This window comes from Anolis sagrei, chromosome 5 (assembly GCF_037176765.1).
Source record: "Anolis sagrei isolate rAnoSag1 chromosome 5, rAnoSag1.mat, whole genome shotgun sequence".
Lineage (NCBI taxonomy): Eukaryota > Metazoa > Chordata > Lepidosauria > Squamata > Dactyloidae > Anolis > Anolis sagrei.
In genome coordinates, this window is record NC_090025.1 from 169,063,919 (window position 1) to 169,090,241 (window position 26,323).

The following is a 26,323-nucleotide window of genomic DNA, read 5'->3' on the forward strand; positions in this document are numbered from 1 at the left end:
TCTCAACAACAGCAACAATTCTTTAAGAGACAGATAAGCAGGGTTGTGGAGTCAGAGTCAGAAGCAATTTGGGGTAGAATTAGAGTCTGAAGAAAAGTACAAGTAACTTCTCTTTCTGTACAGTGCATTCTTTCCTCTAGCCTTCATTCTTTTTGACATATGTATTAGTAGTCATGATCTAACTAGCTATTTTGTTTAAGCACGATTTGAATCCAATTAAGTAATACAACTGGTTAGGTCAGTGGTTCCCAACCTTGGAACTGTGGACCACCAGTGGTCTGCAAGAACTAAAATATGCTCCGTGGCCTCACCGTTACTACACCATTGCAATGAGAGCGACTGGTCTTGCGAAACCCTCTTATAGTGCCGAGGCTTATTAAATATGGTTTTCTGTGGGTGAGCAGATGGCAACTACTTGATGGCATATGTTCTGTATCAGAAACAAGAGCTGATGTGGTCTATCCAATGCAATTTTCTGAATCAGCATCCCGAATAACCAAATCAAATCAAAAGTTGACCAAAAATGATTTGTAATCCTTTTGATACTAATGTTGGAGAGTGGTGCCTAATCAAGTGGTCCCTGGTAAAAAAAAACGGTTGGGAACCACTGGGTTAGATGATTCATTTACTGGTTAGTTCATTCCATGAAGGAGTAGCAGAGGGTCACTACGCAAAACTATAGCCTCTTCGAGTCTAAACATACTCTCAACAGTCAAGCATTGGCTCAGCAAATATATAAACTATCATGATAACAAAAATCAACAGATAGTTAAAGCAGCACGAACCAATAGTTCTGTATTGTTACAAGAGAGCCTGTTGGGGCAATGAGGTGTGAAATTGGGAAGGCAAAAGAAAAAGTGTTTCTAGGAGTTAATTTGAAATATCAAGTCTACTGATACTTAGAAAGTTGGCCAATGCAAATAGAACTAAACTGATCGAAATACAGCTGCTCTGATTTACAGATCTCCTCCTAGAGTTTTCTTTTGATTGTGATTTTCCCCCTTCTTTCACACACAAGGAGAGAGATTGGCTGGCTGCTTGCTACAACCATTTGTCCAAAGATAATATCAATCTTTTGCAAGAAATAAATTTATCTTGGCAAAAAAAGTTTGCTGCCATCAAGAAACTGTAAAAGCTGAATTTCAACTCTTTCATACATATTACTCTGTACTCTGTACTTATTTTATTCATTCATTTAAAACTATTTCTTAGATTTCCCTTGGGGTAGAATCTTTCAAATGTAACAACTTACTATTTAGCCCATAAAAGCCATAGAGTGAGATAGCCATGTTGCATTTTAGTATTTTAGTGTTCTTTTATTAAGAATAAATTTGTTTCAATTCCTCTGGGGGCCTCGTGAGTGATGTAAACAAAATTGGATATTTAGTGTACTGTAATATTGAACATGGGGCCCCAAGTGGTGCAGTGGGTTAAACCGCTGAACTGCTGAAATTGTGGACTGAAAGGTCAGCAGTTCGAATCCAGGGAGTGGGGTGAGCTCTCCTTGTTAGCCCCAGCTTCTGCCAACCTAGCAGTTCGGAAACATGCAAATGTGAGTTGATCAATAGGCACCAAATGAGATAACCTAATACATCCCATCCTGAGCTCATTGGATAATGCAACAAATGAAAGATGAATGGTCAGACTTCTATCAAAGAAAGGAGGCATCTATTCCCAATAACAATTTTTTAAAAAAACTTTCCTTGATTGTCCTTCTTTTCATTTGGCTAACAATTTTAAAATGCTTCCCACAGCTTCCAACCCAAATATAATGAAAAGAAAAGCTTCACGATAGATTCATGTTTTCAGGTATCCATGGTGGGGGCATTTGGATACAACCAAATGCACATATTTTGAACATTTATGGATCTGTAGTACTTTTCCCAAACAGTGTGTACAATGGGCCAGTTGTATCTGAAGTAGTTTGGTTCCAAGCCCCACTGCGAAGATACATCTCCCCAAAGACAACCACATATTGTATGGTGGTGACATGAACATAACCACTTCAGTTCACATGCATTCACTAATATAGGATGCAACGATCCTGAAAATCATGGATCTGGATAAAATGGACCCAGAGGTCCCACTGTCACCATTGATAAGAATTCTCCGCATCACCATGATAATATTTAGCAGAACTGTAAGGAAAGGCAATAGAAGAGAACATTTCTCTTTTGAAGTTCTGCATTGATGACCTTTGACAATTTATTGTTCCTTGCTATATCCAGTGTTGGTCCACGACATTTTGCTAATTTTAAAGGTGCTACGTACCAAACCTACCCATTTCTGCTTGAAGCAGAGACAACTGGACACCCACCCATACAAGCTAGCACAAACAACAACACTACATGCTCCATTTAGCTAAACCATACTTTCATAGACTGCTATTGGCCTTTTGAAGAGTGAGCCCAAGTAAGCTTGCTTGATGATGACGCCATCAAGTAAATTCACAGCATACACTGTTTTCTAACCTTTTTGTACAGCAATATTAAGAAATCTATTTGTGCACCACTTGAGCACATGGGACATAGAGAAAAGTAATATGCAAGCATAAAACCATAAAATAATGATGCATTATGACCCTGCATTTTTGTTCTTCCGAAGTACATTTAACAATACCCGATGTTATTTGCCTTGCTGAGGTACAGTGAAAGATCACACAGTACATTACTGATCCCATAAATTAAATTTGTAATAAGGCACATATGAAGCAAACTCCTGTGAAACTCCAATGCATAAATGAGTACAAATGGCTAAAATAATTAAGCACACTGTTTTCCTTCAAAGAAGCCATGGAAGAAAGGAAGTTATATTAGAACTGCAGTGCTGGGTGGGACTTATGTCTTGCTTTCCATCATCATTCCCTTAGTTTAAATCAGTGGTTATTAACCTGTGAGCCACAGATCACCAGTGGGATGCGAGGACGAAAATCTGGTCTGTGAACCTCCTTCCTAGAATCATAGAATCATAGAATTGGAAGAGACCTCATGGGCCATCCAGTCCAACCCCCTGCCAAGAAGCAGGAATATTGCATTCAAAGCACCCCTGACAGATGGCCATCCAGCCTCTGTTTAAAACCCTCCAAAGAAGGAGCCTCCACTACGCTCTGGGGTAGAGAGTTCCACTGCTGAACAGCTCTCACAGTCAGGAAGTTCTTCCTAATGTTCAGATGGAATCTCCTTTCTTGCGTTTTGAAGCCATTGTTCCATATCCTAGTCTCCAGGGAAACAGAAAACAAGCTTGCTCCCTCATCCCTCTTTATTTATTTTATTTCCGCTCCTTTCACGCCACCTGCCACTCCTTCCCTGTCGCTAACCATGCCATATGTTCTGTATCAGAAACTAGAATTGATGTGGTCTATCCAGTGTAAATTTCTGAATCAGCACCCCAAATAACCAAACCAAATCTAAAGTTGATGAAAAACAGCTCTGTAATCCTTTTGGTACTAATGTTGGGGAGTGGTCCCTGGCCAAGTAGTCCCTGGCCAAGTGGTCCCTGGTCAAAAAAAGGTTGGGAACTACTGGTTTAAATGACAGAGTATAATGCTAGACTAAAGCTTTGTGCTAAACTAAGAGTCAGGAGGACCAGGGTTTGAATCCTTACTCACTCATGGAAACCCCCTGAGTGACCTTGAGTAAGTCACATTTTTTCCCTTTAGAGAACAGGAATGGCAAGCCTCATCTAAATAAATCCTAGGACAGGATCACTATAAATCAAGAGTCAACTTGAAGATAGTCAACTCTGAAGATTCCCTAAGTGGGGGAAAAGCTCTTGGCGAGGAAATTGAATCAGATACATTTTTATCTTTTCCCTCTAGGCTAAAATCACTGGCCAAAAAACTGATCCAATTCAGGCGCCCTAGAATAAAATGAAAACATCAAGATATCAAATGATAAATTGCCCATGTCTTATGCAATTAGTCTTTTAAGTAAGTATGACATGCACACCAGGGTATAACAGAGGATCAAGATACACTTGCTGCATCATATGCTCTGAAACATTAAGGTGCAAAGTGAACTAGAGAGAGAAGCTAACATTTTAATAACTCTTCATTACTAATGTTAGGAAAAGCAAATGAGATTCCCACCAGGAAACCTGTGCATGACCTTATAAGTATTCAAATCATCTCCATCCTCTGGAATCATCAGCACCAGGGGACTGCTGGGATTTGTCAAGGAGTTTGTTTGCAGCCACACGCTGGGCCCGCATTTCTTTTTCAACCTAATTATTGCAGTAGTCATGGCTGGAAAGAGAGGATTATTCAAAATCTAGGATGAGTGCAAGGACACTCAAGGAGAGAAGGATATCAAAGGGGGCTCTGCTTAATTAGATGGTGGGAACATGTACTATTTCAGATCTGTTAAGACCTCCTGCTTCCCTACACTTATCTGTGTACATAAGTGAAAATGCAGTTGTAAATGTTTCCTTTCCAAATTAGTCATTGTTTAAAAAATATTCTTTCTAATCTTGGGAAGGTTTTATGGAACCACAAGTCCCAGAATCTGCAACCAGCATGGCCACTTAATACTTGAAAGTTGTAGTTGGTTAAAGTTCCCAGGCAGATATGTTGTAAGTGTTCAGACAATAACCTTTATTTATGAATGACATATGCTATGTTCTACATGCTGCTTCTTGCAAGCTTTCTCAATTATGAATTTGTCCAGAATCACATCAAATCCTCCTCCAGAGAGGAAAAAACCAAAGAAGACAGAGAGAACTATGTCAATAACTATGCTACTAATTTCCATGGATAAGAAGTTCCATGTAATATTCAGGATTGTGCATGATGTGGAGAAAGCAGATAGAAAGAAGGATTAATTCGCTTGCATAACTTAAGAGTTAGCCAAGGAAACTGAACAGTGCAAAATTTGGACAAATAGAAGTACTATTTCACATAGTACAGATTTTAAGGATTTGCAACATTTGGCTAATACCTATGAGCTTATAGCTCTTTTAAAATGACTGATTAAGTTGGAAGGTAGCCCAAACCTTTGGGAATGGATCAGAGGGAAGACTATGGCCAAAGCTATTTTTTGACAATCAATCAGGATAGCTGACTGTGTTCCAATTGCTTCCTCATCTGGTAGTGCTAACAAGTTGCATTCTAGGTACTACCTTTCATATTTCTCAAGGTAAGTTCCTAAACTGCCACTACCCTGGCCTTGGAGGGAAAGAAAAAGAAGCAGCCACAGCTACAGCACGCCATGGCAGATGAAATATCCTTTCTTCATCCCAGCTGCCACTGCCCTGACCTTGGAGGGAGAGAAGAACCAGCAGTATCAACTGAACTTAATCCACTCCCCCACTGGCATTCCCATTTCCTTGAGTGTTGTGTCTGATTTAGATTGTAAACAACAGGCAGGGTATAAATTCATATTTCATAAGCCACTCTGAAAGACTTTGTGGCTAAACAGGGTATAAATACCCATAATAAAATACATTGATATATAGATGGACAGGCAGACACAGAGACAGATATCTGGAGAGAGCTACTCCTTTTCTATGATGCTTAGAATCGTCCTAGAAACATCATCCATGTCACATTCCTTCAAATATCTAAAGATAACTGAGGAACCTTAGCATGACAGTGAGTCATACTTAAAGTAGACTCATTGAAATAAATGGAGCATACATATGACACAACTAACATATGATAATTGAAATCTAAGTGTCACTGATTTTAAGAGTTTTACTCTAAGAATGACTAGCTCTGGATTGAAGCCTCAGTTAATGTTGGTTTGAGTTGGTAGGCTCCAGCAGACCAGGAGTCACATTCCCGCTGAGCCATGAAAACTGCCTTAATTAATTCTACAGTGTAGATGCACCCTAAATTCCCTTTTGGAGAATGATGAAATTTAAATACAGATCTTGCTGCAGTTTTACTAACTACCACTGGAGGTCTTCATATTCTCGGGACTTTTAAAAGAAAGCATTGTAAAAACTTCAGCGTGCTCAGACAGATCTCAAAACAACCTTGTGAGGTAGTTAGGCAGACATAAAGTTATGTGCCCATGGCTACCCAGTTGAATTTCACAGTTTAAGAAGTGGATCATAGAATCATACAGTAAGAAATCACAACAGCCACTCAGTCCTACCCAGCCATGCAGAAATACACAACCAAAGCACTCCTGACAGATGGCCATCAAGCATAAAAACCTCCAGAGAAGGAAACTTCCCCACACTCCCAGGCAGCATATTTTACTGTCAAACACCTGCATCTTTGAAATCTAGAGTCAACAAATCCTTTTACTATTGGATCTCAAAGATTGTCTACCAAGATGCTTCCACTTCAGGATTAAAATAGATTCAATTGAATTTTTTGTGTGTGTCAGGAGTGACTTGAAAAACTGCAAGTTACTTCTGGTGTGAGAGAATTGGCCGTCTGCAAGGACATTTCCCAGGGGGGCATCTGGATGTTTTACCATCCTGTGAGAGGCTTCTCTCATGTCCCTGCATGAGAAGCTGGAGGTGACAGACTGGAGCTCACCCCACTTCCCGGATTTGAACCGCTGACCTTTTGGTCAGCAGTCCTGCCAGCACAAGGGTTTAACCCATTGCACCACTGGGGGCTTCAATGGAAATGAAGCTATAACACAATAGAGAAGACTGCACACCAAGCCCATCCATTGATTTAAATACATTCTCCATTAATCAAGAGGGCATGTGTGGGAATCAATCCCAATTGTCACATAGTTTGGAGCAGCATTAAGAAAGGCCCTTTCAAGTCATGCCTCGGAGATCTTTGTTCTGTCCTTAGCACTGTAATCTTCTTAAATTAGGTGGTGTGATTGTTTAAACCCCATGGAAGTCTATTAACTGCTGTCTTTTATCATAAAAAAGAAGCCAAAGGTACAAAGTGGAAGCCACCTCTCACATCTTGGCACAGGATTTCTCCATCCTGCTGCTCCAAGCTAGTATTTACTTAGGCCAGAAGCAACTCACTGGCAAATAAACTCCTCTAGCCTTTTAAACTGGAAACACTTGGAATCTTCTGCCTTCAAAACATGTGGTCTGATACTGATTCCCTCTGCCTAGCATTTAATAGAGCCTGGACACAATATGCTACATCAAAAGTATTTTTTTAGCAATGGATGCCAGCACAATCACTTTAAAGCACCAGTTCTCAACCTGTGGGTCCCCAGATGTTTTCATCTTCAACTCCCAGAAATCCTAACAGCTGGTAAATTGGCTGGAATTTCTGGGAGTTGTAGGCCAAAAACATCTGGGGACCCCAGGTTGAGAACCACTGCTTTAAAGCATTTATAAGTCATCAACATCAGCGCCGTGGATATAGTTTTGAGTTAAGGAGTGAAACAAAATAACATGGTATTTGCTACTTGTTACCAATAATGCTCCAAACATTATTTTTGAAGATTATTTTGGGATTTGGAAGTAATTATTAGTATTTCTATTAGCTTTTCTCACTTTAAAAAAAAATCCAGTAATTTGGAAGTACTGCAATGTGACAGTAAAGCATTGCTAATGAGCAGTGAACATTGTAATTTTTTGCAGGCAACACAGCAAATTATTTTTGAAAATATAATGTGAAAGCAAGTGCTATTGTGTTAGCTTTTCCAGTAACCTTTCTAAGCTCTGCTATTTAGCATCTTAAAAAATGGAATCTGTTACATTTATTTATTTATTCATTTATTTATTTATTTATTTATAGTATTTTTATATACCGCCTTTCGCACCCCTGGGGGGACTCAAAGCGGTTTACATATTGTGAGATTTTCAACACCCCTTCCTCTTATAACTGCACAGTTATAAGAGACACGAAAAAACTGTAGCCTCCTAAATATTACTGGGTTTACGACTTCCACCATTTACAAAAACAGCCCAAGCTGTGGAATCCGACAACGTTTGGAGGACCACAGATTTCCCACATATGTATTACAGCAATAGCCTGATTTTTGATGAATATCAGTATTATCATTTTGAGGCTGACAATCTAAGACTAATGTTGTGAAAGCTCAGCAATATATTACTGATGGTTGTCATCTAATTAGACTGTCAGCAATCACCAGCACACAATGTATAAATGGGCCACACAGCAGTGTCTGACACCATTCACAAGATGTGCCTAGAATTGTCAGCAACATTCATATGTAAATGATGAATTCATTTAAAAAAAGTTTGTTAAGTGCGTAACTCATAAAAATGGTTGTACATTCGAGGAAGATCATTTTCAGAAGTGATATCCAGGACATATTTCTTTTAAAAAGCACACAAACACACCAAAGAAGCCTTAAGGCTATTTTCACAATGATGCCAAGAATAGCACACATATAGATTTTTTTAAACTGTGTTTAATTGATGGACCTGGATGTTCAGGTTATGGCAGAATGTTTTGCCAATCAACGCGGTAATTTATTAGCATCTGCAACTGGTTTGATTCACTCCAAGAGCTCCCCAGATGCCATGCTAGACCATTAAAATGGCACCGAGAGGAGTCTGTCAAGATTCAAGTGTATGCAACTGTTCAAAATGAGTTAGGAACCGAGAACTGCACCAGGAGACTGGGGTCAAGGGCAAGATCTACACTGCTACATAATCCAGATTATCAAAGCAGATAAACCAGTGTATATGAGTCTACACTGCCATATATTCCTATTCAAAGTGGATAATCTGGATTTTATATGGCAGTGTAGGTGGGACCAAGGAATCAAGCCAAGTGTTAGTCCCAAACCCAACCCAGCTGAAGAGAAACAATCAAAGGTTGTACCAGTAGGAAAGACTGAAGAGCAAACTATAAGGTGGAATCAAAGAGCAACCAGAGGAAAAGAATGCAGGTGACCTGAAATTCTGAAAAAAGTTACTTTTCATCAGTATCATAAACATAGCTTTATATATAGATCAGTGGTTCATAGATTTCTCTAATATGTACAATTTCAGGAGCAGTATTCCATAATTTCAGAGGAAAGTTTTCTAGCCATGCCTGGAGATGGCAAGAACAGAACTAGGAACCATGAAACCAACACTCTAACACTGCAGTCTACCCAAAATTTGGAGGAGTTAGTTTTGGACTGCAGCTTCTTCAATCCTTCAGCCACCCAGACCACTGGGAGTTGCTCCAAGCTCTTTTGGAAAAATCTGTATCTGTTTTTGAATTCTTCATTTTGGGGTGCATCTACTGTAGATTTAATGCAGCCAAGGGACAATGCTATGGAATAAGAGGAGCTATAGTTTTATAAGGTCTTCAGCCTTTTCCGACTCACTGAACAATAACTCCCATGATTCCATAGAATTATGCCATGGCAGTTAAAATGGTGTTAAAATATACAAATATATATAAATAAACTTTGTTTATATTCTACCCCCTCTCCACAAAGGGACTCTAGGCAGCTCACAACACAAAACAATATACATAATATCAAACAGAACCCTGCAAATCAAAATCAAAACACAATATATTAAAGATAAAATAATAAACGTAGTTAAACACAGTTAAAACAGCTTGTTTTCATAATGATGCCAAGAATAACAGCTACGTAGATTTTCAGAACTGTTGTAGAACTTTCAGAACTCAATTGCATTAATCCTATAGTGTACATCAGTGGTCCACAAACTTTTTAAACAGAGGGCCAGGTCACAGTCCCTCAAATTGTTGAAGGGCCAGATTATAATTTGGGGAAAAAAAGAATGAATTCCTATGCACACTGCAAATATCTTATTTGTAGTGCAAACCCCGCCCTTTAAAACAATACAATAATTAAAATGAAGAACTTATTAGTATTTAAATGGGAAGTGTGGGTCTGTGTTTGGCTGATGAAATAGGATTGTTGTTGCGCGCTTTCAAGTCATTTCAGACAGGTAGACCCTGAGCGAGGGCCTGGTAAATGACCGTGGAGGCTCGTATCCGGCCCCCGGGCCTTAGTTTGAGGACCCCTGGTGTAGATGCATCCTTAGAGCTATAACTTCCACTATCTTTTACCTTTAGCAATGTTGATGGAGGTTTCTGTCATTGAAAGGCCTAAGATTCCTCACTTTTGACATAAAGATGAGTGGTCGATATTTGAAATATGGTATCATTTTATGGAATATATACCTTTTGAAGAAAGCAATGTCTACCTTTTTTTAAAAAAAAAAGGTTTACTGAATTGTCAATTAAATGTGTTAAGAGTAGGTAAGAAGTGGAACAAGAGCAGGGCTGAAGGACATGTCTTTGATATAGTTGCCAGAGCAACATGCCAAAAATAAGTAGAGGCATTCAAAAAAGGAATGTCTCTTATTTCCCTTTGGAACTTCCAGATTGAAAAAAGAGGCAGCACATTTATCTATGATGCCACTTAAAATAAGGGATTTCAGGAAAGTCAATCAGTGTTATACTCTCATAGCTAGTTAGTTGCACACACATCTGAAAAGCATAGTCTTTTCTTTTCTTTTTTGCATTGCTGCAAGAAACATCAAATCCACTAATACACAGGTTGCTATACCAAGGGGTATACATACTATACTTTTTGCATATAATGAAAGCATCTTTTGGAACTGATTGTGAAGGCACTGAAAAAAATATACTGGATGCGCAATTGGGTTTGAATTCACCAGTTTCCAAGGGAAAGCCTGAGGATTGTCAGACTCTGGTCTGAAGCTACTAGGCAACCAGATAACTAATTTCTGCCTTGACAGGCTTACAATGCCAAGCATAAATCATCCCATACACACAATGCAAAAATATTTTTAAAAAATCTTTTGAGATGAAGGATCTTTTTTTTTACTGCCATGTTTTGGTATTATTATTGTTATATAATACATATACAGAATATACTTATTCACAGCAACATCAGCAAATCACTATGCACAAAATAGCAGTATTTCATAATTAATTCTACCAAACGTATGTACCAAAAACATCTAGCAACATACGATTTCGGCATTTTTAAATCCCAGAATGTTTACAGCAGGAGCTGGAAGTACTTCTTAGTGCCAAATATGCTCTTCACACTACGGCTGCAGAAGGCAAGGGAGAGAAGCTGGTTTTGCAACCCTTTAAATAACACCTCCAAATTTTGCGGAGGAGCATAAGAAGACTGAGATAATTAGATGAACACTTCAGTCTCTCATTATGAAAACAGCAACTGATGGCAGAACAGGAGAAAATGCAAACAGAATTCAAAAGGAAGGCTTAGAGCGTGATCCAGCCCTTTTAAACATGCATGCATGTAAGCCTCGCGGAATCCAAAACTAGCTCAAACAACCTTGTAAAGGAAATTCCATTATCGATTTTTCTGAGCTATATGATACAAAAAGAAGAAGAAGGAACACAACTTTCAAATCTGCATTCTGGATATGTAAGTGAGCCCTTTACCCTGCTTGTTAAGCTACAGCGACTGCTTTATCGAATCATATCATTGCTTTGTACCGACTTACTTTAACTGCCGAGGTTCACAGTCAACTCCGGGTAGCAAAAGCCTGGCCGCTTGCCGTACATCATCGCTGTCAATGGAGAAACTGCGCCGATGCCCTGCGTGAGCCAGAGCGACTCTTATCCATTCCATCAGAGGCGGCAGCACTATGAAAGGCCTAGGAAGAGCAAAACAAAGAAGCGATTTTCTTCCATTATAAAATGCATGCAATCTCTCTCTCTCCTCTCTGTCTCTGTGTGTATGTGCACATCTTGTGGGCGTATGGTGACTTTCAAAATTATCAAAGAATTTCAGGCAAAACAGAACTAAATAATGGAACTTATAGTCATACCTCCAAGTCTGAATTGGCTTCTCTAATATTGGAATTGCAAATGTTTGCTCATGGGACTATGCATTCCCCTGAAATTTGCACAGTAATTATAAGGCTCCTGCCACAATGAAACAACCTTGCTAATCTCTGAAATGATAAATGTACATTCAAGAAAACAGATACTTTAAATAGGAGCCTTGCATAAGAAAGAACACTATTCATCTTCCTCCTCCTTACATACAAGTGAAGAGAAGCTTACAAACAACATTAAATTTTAATTTAATCAATGTAATGTTAAATATGGACCAGGATACTGAACTTATCTCTGAGTGATATTAAAAATGCAGTGCCCATAAACTATTAAGACAGATGATCCTGTTTTATTTTTTTATGAATAAGATAAACGCATCTTTCTTTTTTAGGTTGCATGAGAAAGATAACATACCGAAATAAAGCGATTTTCAGAATGACAGCTGCTAGTTTTGACAGGGAGGTGAATACTTCATTCCTTCACTATGAAAATTGCATTTAGATGGCAGAGAAAGAAATACAAAGACTTTTTTAAAAGGGCTTAGGGCTTGATCTAGCTACTGAAACATGAAAGCATACTAATTTAATAGACTCCAAAGACGCAGCTTATTAAACTCTAAGTATCCACCCTGTGCTGTAACATCTGGTGACAGAACATTGAAGGCAAGATTATGCAGTCTGGGAATGTCAGGATGTAAGTTGCAATGAAGACAAACAAAGCAATGCACTGATGTTAGAAACTGGAGAATATGGAATATGATCTTGAACAATTTAGAATATCTGTAATAATTACGGCCTATGCTTAAACTCCTGGACATTTCAATGTGTTTCTAATGCTCCATCCCTTCAGTTTCTCTTCCATTTACCAGGCAGTAACAGGGAGAAGCAACTGCTGCAGCATTTATTAGATGCCAATGTCCCTAGGAAATGTAGTTTTCTAGGAATTCCACCTCCTTTTAACAAGAACTCTACAACCCTGAGAGCACTACATTTTTGAGAAATCCTAGTACACAAGATTATTCTGCAAGAGCGGTCAACAGCAGCATGGTCATCAAGATCTTTAGTTTCTGAATGCATTATAGGCCTTACTAAGGAGCCACACTAGTAATTAGGGCTGTGCATGATTCCTTTTCACGATTTGGGAAAATTAGGTTGGACCACCAAAAATTGACCGGGCGAGGGCCACCAGACAGGAGCAGCCAGAGGATATTTTGGCTACATTTGGGAGATTAGGCTGCTCTGTGATTGACAAGAGGAGCCACGCATGGGGTTTTCCCCCATTGGCTTTGCCAGAGCCAATCAGAAGAAGAAAGGATCATGTGTCTTTTTAAAAAACTGGTCTATATATACCAGAGTGGGTTCCTCCATTTTTCTGAGGTGTTCTGGTGTTTAAGCGAGAGATACTGTGTGCTAGCTATCTCCATGTTCTATCTCAGTGCCTTTGAGAATTCCAATCTTTTTTCTTCTGCATTGTATCATAAGATTTTCTTAAATACCTTCCTTATAGTCCTTATTTTATTTTACTAATTTTGCTAGGTGTAGGTGGGCATGTGAAGTCTTGGTTCTGCCTTTCCTTTCCTTTAGTTCCCCCTGTTTATAAGCCTTCCCAATAGACCCTCCTTTGTATTAGTTTATGGGTGGAGCTTAAAATCTCCCCACCGGCCAGTCTTAGTTGGTCTATTCCATTTCCTGTATAGAGCTCTCTTGCTGGACTCCTCTCTTTTCTACAGTCACTAGAGGCTTGGATATTGTTTGGAATTCTAGGCCCAATCTATCTATCTATTTATTTATTTATTTACAGTATTTGTATTCCGGCCTTCTCACCCTGCAGGGGACTCAGGGAAGATTACACTGTACATATACATGGCAAATATTCAATGCTATAGACACACAAGATATATAGACAGACACTCAGAGGCTATTTAACATTCCAGCTTCTGGCCACCAGGGGAGCTGTTGCTTCACCGTCCATTTGTGACACTGATGAAGTACTTTCCTCATTCTTTGCATACTTCCTGGAGATTTTTTATGGCCTCGTAAATCAGTTAAATTAGCCTCCCCACATAAGTGGTACCTAAATTTCCTACTTGACAAATGCAACTGTCTTTCGGGCTGCAAAGGTCAACAATAAGCTACACAATTTTGGTCGGGAGCCCACTCCGACCTGGGCTGGCTTCGAACTTATGACCTTTTGGTCAGTAGTGATCTTAATGCAACTGACTCCCAGCCAACTGCGCCACAGTCCAGGTGCAGAATGCCAAACAGGCATTCTTAGCACCTGCTGCATTTAGCAGTATTATTGTACCAACAGTCCAAAGGACAACATAAGCTTCTGGCCAGCCTAAGCTTCACAGGAGAGAAGATTAAGACAGTTTGCAAGCAACAACTTATAATCCATCTGTTTGCACCAGAGGCAAGAGAGACTTTCAAAGACCCCAGAAAGATGACTGCAACCAGCAAGATCTCCCTTTGTAATGTATTGTTTTAAATGAGCTTATGATAATCCCGGGTGGAGTTAAACCTTTATTCATCTTGTTTCAGTAACCCTCCTTCTCTATTTTAAACATTGTAATTGTTGGGTTTTCTGGGTATTTTTTAACCAATAGGAATTGGAAAATTAGGAGGAAATCCTATACTAATAAAGAAAACAAAAAGAGAAATTATTGTGTACTGTTTTCCAGCAAAAAAAAAAATCCTTTCTGTAATTATGCAAATAGAATTACCGATGCAGTTTTACAAGATAGAAGATTCCAAAATCTTCTGTAATCAGATGCCCTTCTGCAATGACAGGCTCTCTCAATGATAATTCTCATCATAGTTAGCATAGACATGAGTTTCAGTCCAATACTTTAAAGGTAATCAAGGTGGGAAAACTGTTCCCGAGACTGGGGAGGGGTCATTCATATGTGTACTGCAGAGGCAGTAAAAAGAGGCAAATTCTCTGGGATATCTGTATATCTCAGAAGGAAATGAAAACTATACCTGAAATTCTACAGTTAAAATCTGTATATATGTATATTTCCAGAAGGAAAGGAAAAATATACCTGAAATCCTACCCACACACAAACTTTTCAGCCATCTGTATCCTAAGTCACCAGACAAACATGTAAAAAAGCCAGCTTTTGCTAGAAAGTGCAGAGTTATATATATATATATATATATATATATATATATATATATGAATAAACATTTCAGGTATTTAAAAGAAGTGCTTTCATTGCAAAACCCGAGAAATACCATGTGTTCAATCAAGACTAGAATTAAGGTAAGGATCTTCAAAAGCAATAAAGTAATTATCAACCACATGTTTAAAGTAGGGGTTTGCTCAGGAGACGTTCTCAGTTGATTTTGTCAATAATTTTCAAGCTCAATATACGCAGCAGGGATCCCATTCTATGATTCTAGATAAGTCACAAGAGACTTCCAGTTGTTTCCCAATTTTCACAGCTTTATGCCTATTGAGTAGAAATGAGCCTACTGAATAGAAAAAGATCTGTCAATCTTAGTTACTCCAACTTTCTCATTTTTCTAGCCTTAAATTACATTCACTTCACATTTGATTTTTTAAAAGATTGCAAGAAAATTCACATATGTTTTTCAGCACATTCTTCCCAATATACTGCATGATTGAATGTTATGTTCACTAGTCTATGCATTTTTGTATGTAGTTTTCAGATTGGAGAATTCCTCTAGCACAAATCCGCTTAAGTTGATGTGAATGACATCCACATACAAACATAAAGCAAATTTTTCTCCATTTTTATTGAGCTACTCCCCACCAAGTTGTTGTAGGTTTTTCGGGCTATATGGCCATGTTCTAGAAGCATTCTCTCCTGACGTTTCACCTGCATCTATGGCAAGCATCCTCATCTTCCAACTCTATTATTCTATGATACACTCCTAGAGCTCCCCAGTTACCATGCTAGACCTTTGAAATGGCATAGAGAATTGTCTGCCAAGATGCAAGCGTATGTAACTCTACAAGATGAGTTAGAAGCCAAGAACTGCACCAGGAGACTGGAATCTAATCCATCTGTTGGGGGTGCTTTGATTGTGCTTTTCCTGCATGGCAGGGGGTTGGACTAGATGGCCCATGCGATTTCTTCCAACTCTATGATTCCTTGCGTCAGGAGGCAGAATCCTTATAGAACATAAACATTATGTGGCACTGTTTCCTACTGAGTTGCAAAAAATCTCAACATCTCAGTCATTTCCCATACCCATTTTTTCCAACAAAGGAAAGTCATTTCTGCCAATAGAATCTCTTTTTTGTTATTCCAAACAAAGCAAGATATTGGGGCAAAATGTCCTTTGCTGGCTTTTGGGAAACTATGATGCGGAGATACAGAAGTTCCATATTTTACTTGTCAATGTTTGGCACATTGGAGTTTTTTTTTAGTTCAGAAAAGAAACATGTAATCTGAAATCTAACTCTAAATACTCCTGATCCTGGCCTTATTGGTGACTATATTGCTAGCTGTCAATGCACTGGCCCTATTTTGAGGGAGGGGTCTGAAAATTATTCAATGTAATTTTTATCCTGATATTTTAGGAGTTAAACTTGGAGTTACCAAGTTGTGTTTGTGTTTTTAATCCTGCTGTTAAACTTATAGGACTACAGGTAGCCCTGTTAGTAACTTACATATGCCTATATTTAATTTTGGATAAGACATGAAGGCTACACTCTACTCTCTATAAACCCTGTCAAAAACTGGGTTGTTGTAGGTTTTTTGGATTATACGGCCATGTTCTAGAAGTATTCTCTCCTGACGTTTCGCTTGCATCTATGGCAGGCAACCTCTGAGGATAGATGCAGGTGAAACATCAGGAGAAAATGCTTCTAGAACATGGCCACATAGCCTAAAAAATTGACAACAACCCAGGGATTCCGGCCATGAAAGCCTTTGACAATACCTGTCAAAAAACATTCTTGAGGATTATGATTACTGCTGTTCACTAATGGGGAGGGGATAGCAAAAAAAGAAGCATTCAGATATAGAAAATGCTGCTCTTCTGGTCTCCAATTGGAAGTTAAGGTAAAGTGAACTCAGTTTATGAATGTCCTGTTATTTCTCCCCTGCTCCAATCTGAAACTGGCTGCCCTTTGAATCATCAGAATTATATCTCCTTCCCAGCATCAGAAGTAAACAAGATCCGAAGGAAGGGCCATCCTCCAACAGTTGTCCTCAGAATAAACACCTTCCCCTGTCCCTTAAAAAGGCCAAATCCCATTGCTTCTCCCTTTCGGGCTCCTCTCTTATAATTGCACTTTTTATCCCTATCTCGCCCAGGGTTTTAACCTTTTAACATCTTACCTCATACATTTTGCCCGCCCTCTGTGTTTGATTATATTATGCTACTTTATATTGTTTATTTTATTTGTTATGCTATATATTTTGTTATGATGTATTTTTTTTTGTTATTTTGTGTTTAATCATGTTGTATTATTTTGGGCTTGGCCTCATGTTAGCCGCCCCGAGTCCCTTTTGGGGAGATGGTGGCGGGTAACAAATAAAGTTGTTATCATCATCATCATCATCATCATCATCATCATCATCATCATCATCCTGGGGCTTCAAAGCTGATGGGCCAGAGGAGAAGACACCTAGCTCTACAGGTGAAATTTTAATTTTGTCTGCTTGATATAGGATCTTAGCCTGGGTTTTCTTTCATTACACAATGAAGAAAGAGTAGAGCACGTCTTGGACTGAATTGGATTCTCCCTTAGTGTTCCATTCAAAGGCAGATTTCTCATTCTCCTACAAAAACACCATGGAGTTGGGTGGGTTGTGGGGAGATTGTCACAGCTGGTCTCAAGCAATCTCCTTTGCAGTCTACACTTGAAGCCTCTCCTGCTGCCCTCTCAAAACAAACAGAAGAAAAAGCCACAGAGTTCTGAGAAAAGGTTTCTTCATGTCAATAAAAATGACAGATTCAAACAACAGGCTTCTCGCCAACATTGTGTACTGAATTTCCAAAAGATAAAACGCATCTGAGGGTAAAGTGGATTCTCACAGTACTCTGTATAAACAGATTCACATCTATTGTAATCCTGAACATGGTGCATCACAGGCACAAAACGGATTCATCATTCAGGGAGTAGAAATTTACAACAACATTCCCTAAGCTGGTGCCTTTTAAGTGTGTTGATATGTCTGGGGATGATAGGAGATTTAGTCCAATGCAGTGTTGTGAAAAGATGGATTATACCAGCTCAACAGCAAGAAGAATGAGATTTCTCTTCACCATCACTCTCTTGCATCAAAACAGCAAATACTCAAACTGGAAAGCCAGGACAGAAAATTCACAATCACTTATCAAATTGGGATTCAGTGATCAATAAAAGCTTGAGATATCTGCTTACAAATTCTAATTCATCACAAGCAGAAAGCCGTTTTTACTCATTAATAGGCAATATTATGGGGATTGTTTTTGCAATTTTGGATCGTCTTCTTATAGTTTAAATATTTCCTCCCCAATGAAGAAACTAAAAAGAAGCAAGAAGTAGCAAGCAATGCAATAAGTAACTTATGCATATATGTGTACGTGCCATCACGTAACTGAGGGAATACTTAAAAAGACTACAACAAAAGCAACGTGTTGCTTTTAAAATGTGGAATAACCTTCACAATTCCTTTTTAAAAGCAGTTTTATAAGATCTGGTAGAAAACCTTGTGAGAATAAGATAAGAAAACACTAACTCTGGGATAGCTGTAAGACAGTTATGTAATATACTAAAAACTGGCCACCTCATACCTGCTACAAAAAGGATAGCTGTTACACTATTATGTAATATACTAAATACTGGACACCTCATACCTGCTTTTTCTAGCAGCCACCAGCCAATCTCTCTGCAATGCCAGAAATACAGCTTAATGATGTAACAGCAGCCACCTCTCCAAAAAAGTCAACACTGACACTGAAATACAACATCGCCTGAGCTCTGCAAGTGCAGCATTTTTCCAAATGAAGCAGAGTGTGTTTGGAGCCCTATTCTTGATCTGCATGTTCTCCTGCAGTGATGGCATCGGTTCTCAGGTGGAAGGCAGTCTCGGTCATCGTAGGGAGACCAAAGTCCTTGTTTATAAAGCTATTGTCCTCCCAACCCTGCTATACACCTGTGAAATGTGGAGTGTCTACAGATGTCACACTCAATCCCTAGAATGATTCTATCATGGCTGCCTCCGAAAAATCCTGCAAATCTCTTGGGAAGACAGGCAGACCAATGTCAGCATGCTGGAAAAAGCAAAAACCACCAGCATTGACGCGACGCTCCTATGCCATTAACTCATTGGCATTGATTTGTATGGATGTTTGTGACCAGAGACATGAACAAAGCCTGTTTAGTAGCATATTTAAACCTGGCAATCTAAAAAAATCATAAATGACTGATGAACAATTAATGAGAACAAGGCATTGCCTTGGGGATGAAGGAGAATAGTCATATAGTGATTGTTTTTGAGGTACTGAAAAGGAAGTTCCAAAGTTTCCAATGTCTTTTTATGTTTCTGAAAACTCAGAGATGTGGCTTCCTTGGTTGAGTCCATCCATTTGTGAGGTGGTCTTTCTATGCTCTGCTTGCTACTTTACCAAGCATTATTGTCTTTTTAAATGTGTCACATTTTCTCATGATATGGACAAAGTACATCAGTCTCCGTTTGGTTATTTTGACTTTTAGGCAGAGTTCAGGTTTGATTTGCTGTAGGATCCAATTGGCAGCCTATGCTATTTATCATTTTTTCCTCCAGCACTACATTTCAAATTACTTGAACCTTTCATGTTAGCACTCTTTACCGTCCAGCTTTCACAACCTATACAGAAATTGAAAATACAATTATATGGACATTCCTGACTTTGGTACTCAATTATATATATATTTACACTTGAGGATTTTATCCCTTCCCAGTCTTAATCTTCTTTTTTAGCTATGCTCTCCATTTTGATTTATGATTGTACTGAGCTATAGAAAGCATTTGACCATTGTGATGCTTTCATAATCCACTTTAAAGTTGTGGAAATTACCCAGTGTCGTTATGTTTGTTTTGTATTTTACTGTTCAACTGTAACCCTGTTTTTGAACTTTCTTTCTAGACTTTCCTCAACAGTCATTTCAAGAACTTACCATTTTCTGATTGCAGCAAGGCATCATCTCTATTCTGAAATTGTTGATGTTCCTTCCTACAATTTTCATGCCTCCTTTCTGAGTCTAATCCTGCTTTATGTTTGATATGTTCAGCAAACAAGTTAAATGCAGTCTTTCCTCACTCCCTCGCCAATTGGAAACCATTCAGTTTCTCTATATTATGCCTTTATAGTGGTCTCTTCTCCCAAATTTTGGCTATGCATCAAAGCAATCAGATGTTATCGTACACAACAATTTATTTTAGACCGAGGCACAGTTTTTCATTATCATGATTGAAATGCTTGGCTATATTCTATAAACCACAGACTGATGATGTTCTTCTGAAATTCTCGGGTGCACTGCATTATCTAGTCCCATCATTGCAACAAAATCAATACAAAGATCAAGAAAGAACTAGACTTTGTGGGGGGAGGAGATCTACCTGAGTTATCAATGCTTCTTGACAGTGAGACAGAATGTCAACATGCATAAAAGGAGCAATTTGTAAGATTTTGATTATAAAGGCCCTCCCTGACTCAGAGTTTATTGGATAATTACCAGCCTATTGCAGCATTTCTGGAGGAGACAGTTGGACATGTGATGGCATCCAAGTTCTGGGGATATGTGGAATAAGACAGATACAGTTCAGACTATCTCACCACCCTACAAGCATGACTGGTGGGGAAAGAAGACAGGGAATTCTTAATACTTTTTCCCAGGTCCTGAATTTTTCATCACTGTTGCCTCCGAAAAATCCTGCAAATCTCTTGGGAAGAATGTCAGCTTGCTGGAAGAAGCAAAGATCACTAGCATTGAAGCAATGTTCCTATGCCATCAACTCTGCTGGACTCGCCACGTTGTCCGAATGCCTGATCACCATCTCCTAAAGCAGTTACTATACTCCCAATTCAAGAACAGAAAACGGAATATTTGTGGACAGGAAAAAAATTAAAGATGGGCTGAAAGCTAACTGTGGCATAGACACTGAGAACTGGGAAGCCCTGGTCTTTGAGCGCTCTAACTGGAGGTCAGTTGTGACCAGCAGTGCTGCAGAATTCGAAGAGGCATGAATGGAGGGCGAAAAGGAGAAATGTGCCAAGAGAAAGGTGTGTCAAGCCAACCCTGCGACTGCCTCCCACCTGGAAACCAATGTCATCACTGTAGAAAAACATGCAGATCAAGAACAGGGCTCCATAGTCACCTACGAATTCACCATCAGGATACTGCAACTGGAAGGCCATCATACTTGGACAATGAAGGATCGCCTAAGTAAGTAAGTAAAGTACACATGAAAGACCATGTGGATCCAGAAGAAGTATCAATGGTCACTTACTGGCAAGACTCTACCCTTGGAAGACAATCCTATTCGACTACAAGTGATCACCGATAGACAGATAGATGATAGAAAGTACTGTTGGTACACCCTTTTTCATTAATAGATATTATTTTCAAAAATTGGGATACAGGTGATTCAGTTACATTTTAACAATAAAATTTTGTCTTCTTTTATCTCTGTTTATTTTCTATGCATCTCTTATATGCATTTCTAAGCTACTTTGAGTCCTGCTCTTGAGGAGAAAGGTGGGATATAAAGACAGAAGGGCATCAGCTTTGACTCTGGTTTGTTGTTTCTGCATCTTGGTCCATCAAACTGAAACTGCAAGGAGCTTGATAAAGTTGCTTGTGGGAAAAATCAAGCTGGAATCAATATGAATATGAAATTCACATGGATTCACAATAAATGTTCCAAGATGTAGCCTAAAGGCACTTAAGTGAGCAAGAACTTGCAGAAGTGAACAAGTCTAACCCTGAAGGCAAAAGGAAGGAAGGCAGTAAAAGCAGATCTCTTTCCAAAGCCCCTGACATGTATAAGAATTTCTTAAAATACTTTTATGATTCTCTGGGAAACAAAAACAAGAATAAATAGGGATAAAACATTCTCTCTCTCTCTCTCTCTCTCTCTCTCTCTCTCTATATATATATATACTTATTATACATAAGGATAACACTGTTGTCTGGTATTACATCAACAGTGTGCATTATATATTTCTCCTCACTGCCCAAGTGAAGCGATAACATCACCTATGAATGGAGTAAGTGGGTAGAGTTCAGTATGAACTAGCTCCTCCTAAAAAGCAAAACTAAAAATGCTCAGTGTAAGCAAATACCAGTCTTGCAGTATACATCTGAGTTTATCTTCGGTTTTAGAGTACATTTAAACTTGGAGGAGACATATGGAAAATAAGTAAATATAAATAATGTTTGTACTCAGTTGACATCTGACTGCATAAAAGCCACAATGAGAATAGAATTAGGATAGAATCAGACATCTCTGACATAGCATAGTTATTGGTTGGGAAAGTCTGGCTCAGATCATGCAGGTAAAATGGGAACTACCATAGATTCAGATTGTACTGACAGCAACTCATTCATTTTTATTATACCAAGTTTTGTGTAGTTACAATGTAGAATGCAAAGCTGCTTTCAGGATATCTCCTAAGAATCCTTCTCTCTTCAAAGATAACACCATTGTCCATCAAGAACAAATCTGGGCCATTCCAATGAGATACGGAGTTACACAGACCTTCCTAATCAACTGTATCTCTTGATATTTAATGGAAGGCATTTGGATTTTCTCCCTTGATTTTTCCACTAAATATTCCTCTAGCTGGCAAGTAATAATGCCTTAAATCCACCTCCTTCCAAAAAAAACTTTGAAAATGCAGGGAGAATAGAGAATACAATTGCCAAGAAAAGAAACACATTGGGATTTCTCTGTGAAGCACCGGGATTGTGGCGCAGCTGGCTGAGTGTCAGATGCATTAAGATCACTCTGACCAAAAGGTCATGAGTTCAAAGCCAGCCCGGGTTGGAGTGGGTTTCCAACCAATTGTGTAGCCTGTTGTCGACCTTTGCAACCCGAAAGACAGTTGCATCTGTCAAGTAGGAAAATTAGGTACCACCTTAAAGTGTGGGGAGGCTAAATTAACTAATTTATGAGGCCATAAAAAAGACTCGAGCAAGCACTCCAGCAAAAAGCATGCTGGGAATACGGAAGTACTTCATCAGTGTCGCAGATGGACGATGAAAGCGACAGCTCCCCTGGCGGCCAGAAAAAGTTAAATATAGCCTCTGTCTTTGTCTGTATATGTTGTATGTCAAAAATTGGCATTGAATGTTTGCCATATATGTGTACACTGTAATCCGCCCTGAGTCTCCTGCGAGGTGAGAAGGGCAGAATATAAAAGCTGTAAACAAACAAACAAATAAATAATTATGTAAGTCCTCTACCCTTAAACTTTCAGGTTTGGCAATCTCACAACTGGTTTTAACTGACATTCAGGATATCAAATCCAGATATGAAAAACATAACTCAAATGTGGCATTTATTTATTTATGGCATTTATAACCCGCCTTTCTCAGCCTTGCAACGACTCAAGGCGGCTCACAGAAATATCAATTTTAGTGCCACGCATTCATAAAAATACAGTTAAAAACATTCAACTCAACATTTAAAATGCAGAAATAAACCATTTAAAAACATATAAGCACTGATGCTGTCCTGTTAAAATCATTAACCAGCAGCAGCATCCAGCCATTCCATGTTCATTCTTCCTATTTCAAAATTATCTATTCCGCTGCACTTCCAAACAATTGTTCAAAAAGCCAAGTTTTTACTCTTTTTCAGAAGGTCGGGGGGGGGGGGGGGGGGAGTGATCTAATATTTTGAGTCCCGTGTTGGGGAAAGGATAGGATATATATAGGATATATATTACATAAAGAAAAAAGAATAGGATAAATATCTCGGGGCCCTTTCAAACAGGTCACACACTGGCTCAAACTCCATGAGTTTCGGAAGGAAGGTGTGCATCGCTACATTCTCTCCTATACCAAATCAGTATTGGGATGGGAGGGTGCGTATGGCCACCAGTCCCCTGCTCTCTTCCATCCCCTTTTCTCTCATTAAACAAGTTAAAAGTATAAGAGATTCAATTCCTGGAGGCTTCAAAGTGCTCCATTGCACCTGGAAATGACGCAACAGAACTTTCAAGGAAGGGAGGGGAGAATATACTTTTGAATGCTTCTTTGTGTCATTTCCAGGTGAAATGGAGCACTTTGAAGCCTCTAAGAATGGTATCTCTGTACTTTTAACTTGTTTAATGAGAGAAAAGGGGCGAGGGAGGAGGGGATGGCAGTGCCATCCTAGACTCCTAGATCCCAAAAAAACTGGGATGGAGGAAGGCGATCCTGAGACTCAATCCCTCAGGGCCCACACCTGCAAAGTTTCAGACCTTATTGAAAGGTCCAGATCTTTGTGTTGGAAATTGCAACCTTCTTCAAGCCTTCTCTAATGATGTTTATATATGATCCTGTTGTTTACTGTTTGTATCTATGTTCTGATATGCAGCTTCTTTTACTCTATGGTTCCCGAGAAGTTGTAAAAGGGGCTGCAGACCACATGATCACTACACGCAGACTACTTCAGACCTCAGATCACACGCTTGCTGTTTTTGAGATAAGAGATGCCCTGACCGGCTGGCACAGGGAACCACCTCAAAGATATTTGAAACTGGAGTAATACACAACCTCTGAGGATGCCTGCCATAGATGCAGGTGAAAGTCAGGGGAGAATGCTTCTAGAACATGGCCATATAGCCCAAAAAACCTACAACAACCCAGTGATTCCAGTCATGGAAGCCTTCAATAATACACTGGAATAATCTGAACACATGGAGGTTGTGAATAAACCAAATACGTTACTTTATTTTTGTCTCTTGAGTGCATGATATAAAACAAGTTGTTTTATGGAAGAGTATATATTTTGGGGGACTGAAAAATACTTCTGAAGCACTGCTGCTTTTTTTATACACTGGCAAATTCTCTGTTTTCCTAACAGAGCAGAGATAACAGGTTATTCAGTCTAACAACTAAAACCATTGCCTAGCATAATTATATCTGGTTGTATACCACATGAGAAGATTATACTCTAAAGGTTTTTTGGCTCTTCATTGAAAGGTCATGTCTTTCTTAAAAAGTTATGATCTCCAAAAGATGTTTTCCAAAAGGTTATGAATGCCATTTTCCAAAACTTTGCAGGTATTTTTTTAAAACCAGAGTAAACCTGGAAATCCAGGTTTACTTTGGGCTAATCCAGAACCCATCACAGGCTTTAGGCCTGTGTAGAAGGACCCTCAGTTGTATAACAAGTGGGACATGATAGCCACAGGACACTCCTCTGTTTCTTTTGCATTAAGTGATATAAATAAATGTTGTCTCTAATACTGGAAATGCAATCCTTCTATCTGTGGGACCAGTAAAGAGGTTTCCTCTCTAGACATTTGCTAGGTTCTTCAGAACAAATCTATAGTAAGGGTATATTGGAAATCATTTGCTTGATAGGGTTCACTATCACCTGCATTTTTGCATATTCATACAAAGTCCTGGAGCCTATTTTCCATTGATACAAGAGTCATATTGTATAGCTGTCATTAACTAGTAGTCAGGTATTTTTGCAATCTCCATGAGTATATTATACCACCTTCATTCAAATAGTGGGGAGCACTACATTTTGTAGGAGCAAATTCTATAGGTTAAATTAGTTGTACAAGCAAAATATCAACAAGATTTAAGACTCTGTAAAAAAGAAAAGAAAAGAAACCTCACAAAAACTAATACAGTGTACTAACTATCACAGGCCCCATGACTGCAACTTTCAACATCTTTTCCTAGCACATAAACCAAAAACTCTATTTCCACATACTCTAAAAAGCAAGTTAGTGTGATATATAGTGCTTTCCAGGCACTGTTTCATAACATCATTACTAGATTTGAAACCTCTTTCTTATTTTATAACTTTTTGGGCTAATAATGACTCCAGTGGAGCTATATAAAAAGGAAATCAAAAATGTGACTGTTCAACAAGAATGAAAAATGTGACCTCAGTGTCTCATAGATTATTTTTCATTGCATAGTTCTGTGTTGCCAATTTGTTTACTAAGACAAACAACTGTTAAGAATTAATCAGTTTTTATATTATTGTTGTTACTTATGTTCATATACTGCCAGATTAATCATGTGTTGTGTGCTTCCCTTATTGAACAGGCAGACAATAAGCTACCCAAAAGAAAGCCAATAGGCTGCTGAATAAGATTGCCCCCCCCCCTCAAAAAAAACTTTAAAAAGATGTGTTACTCAGAAACACATAAATGTTCACATAGGGATGCAAAGCAGTCCTTCTAGTCCACATGAATATGGGAGACGAGTAGATCAAAAAGGCCTGACTATATCAGAAGATTTCTTGTTTCTCTGCACTAGCTGAGGGGTTCTGGGATTTGGACTACAAAAATACATGAATAATAGTATTCCCATGTTCTGTATAAAACTGTGCATGAAAATGAAAACACGATCTTCTGCATATTTCAGAATAGGCAGGGAGGGGCTATAGCTCCACAACAGTAGGAAACATGCTTTGCATTTGTCTCAATTCTCTTCCAG

The 26,323-nt window shown here is 38.8% G+C and overlaps 1 protein-coding gene across 2 annotated transcripts in view; it reads right to left on the minus strand.

Annotated features, from left to right (window-relative positions):
- Positions 1 to 26,323, minus strand: part of ABTB3 (ankyrin repeat and BTB domain containing 3) — a 299,555-nt gene that overhangs the window by 40,618 nt on the left and 232,614 nt on the right. For both annotated transcript variants that reach the window (XM_067469221.1, XM_067469220.1), the window contains exon 4: positions 11,371 to 11,523. In XM_067469221.1, the coding sequence (XP_067325322.1) occupies positions 11,371 to 11,523 (153 nt within the window). The remainder of the gene's footprint in view (positions 1 to 11,370; positions 11,524 to 26,323) is intronic.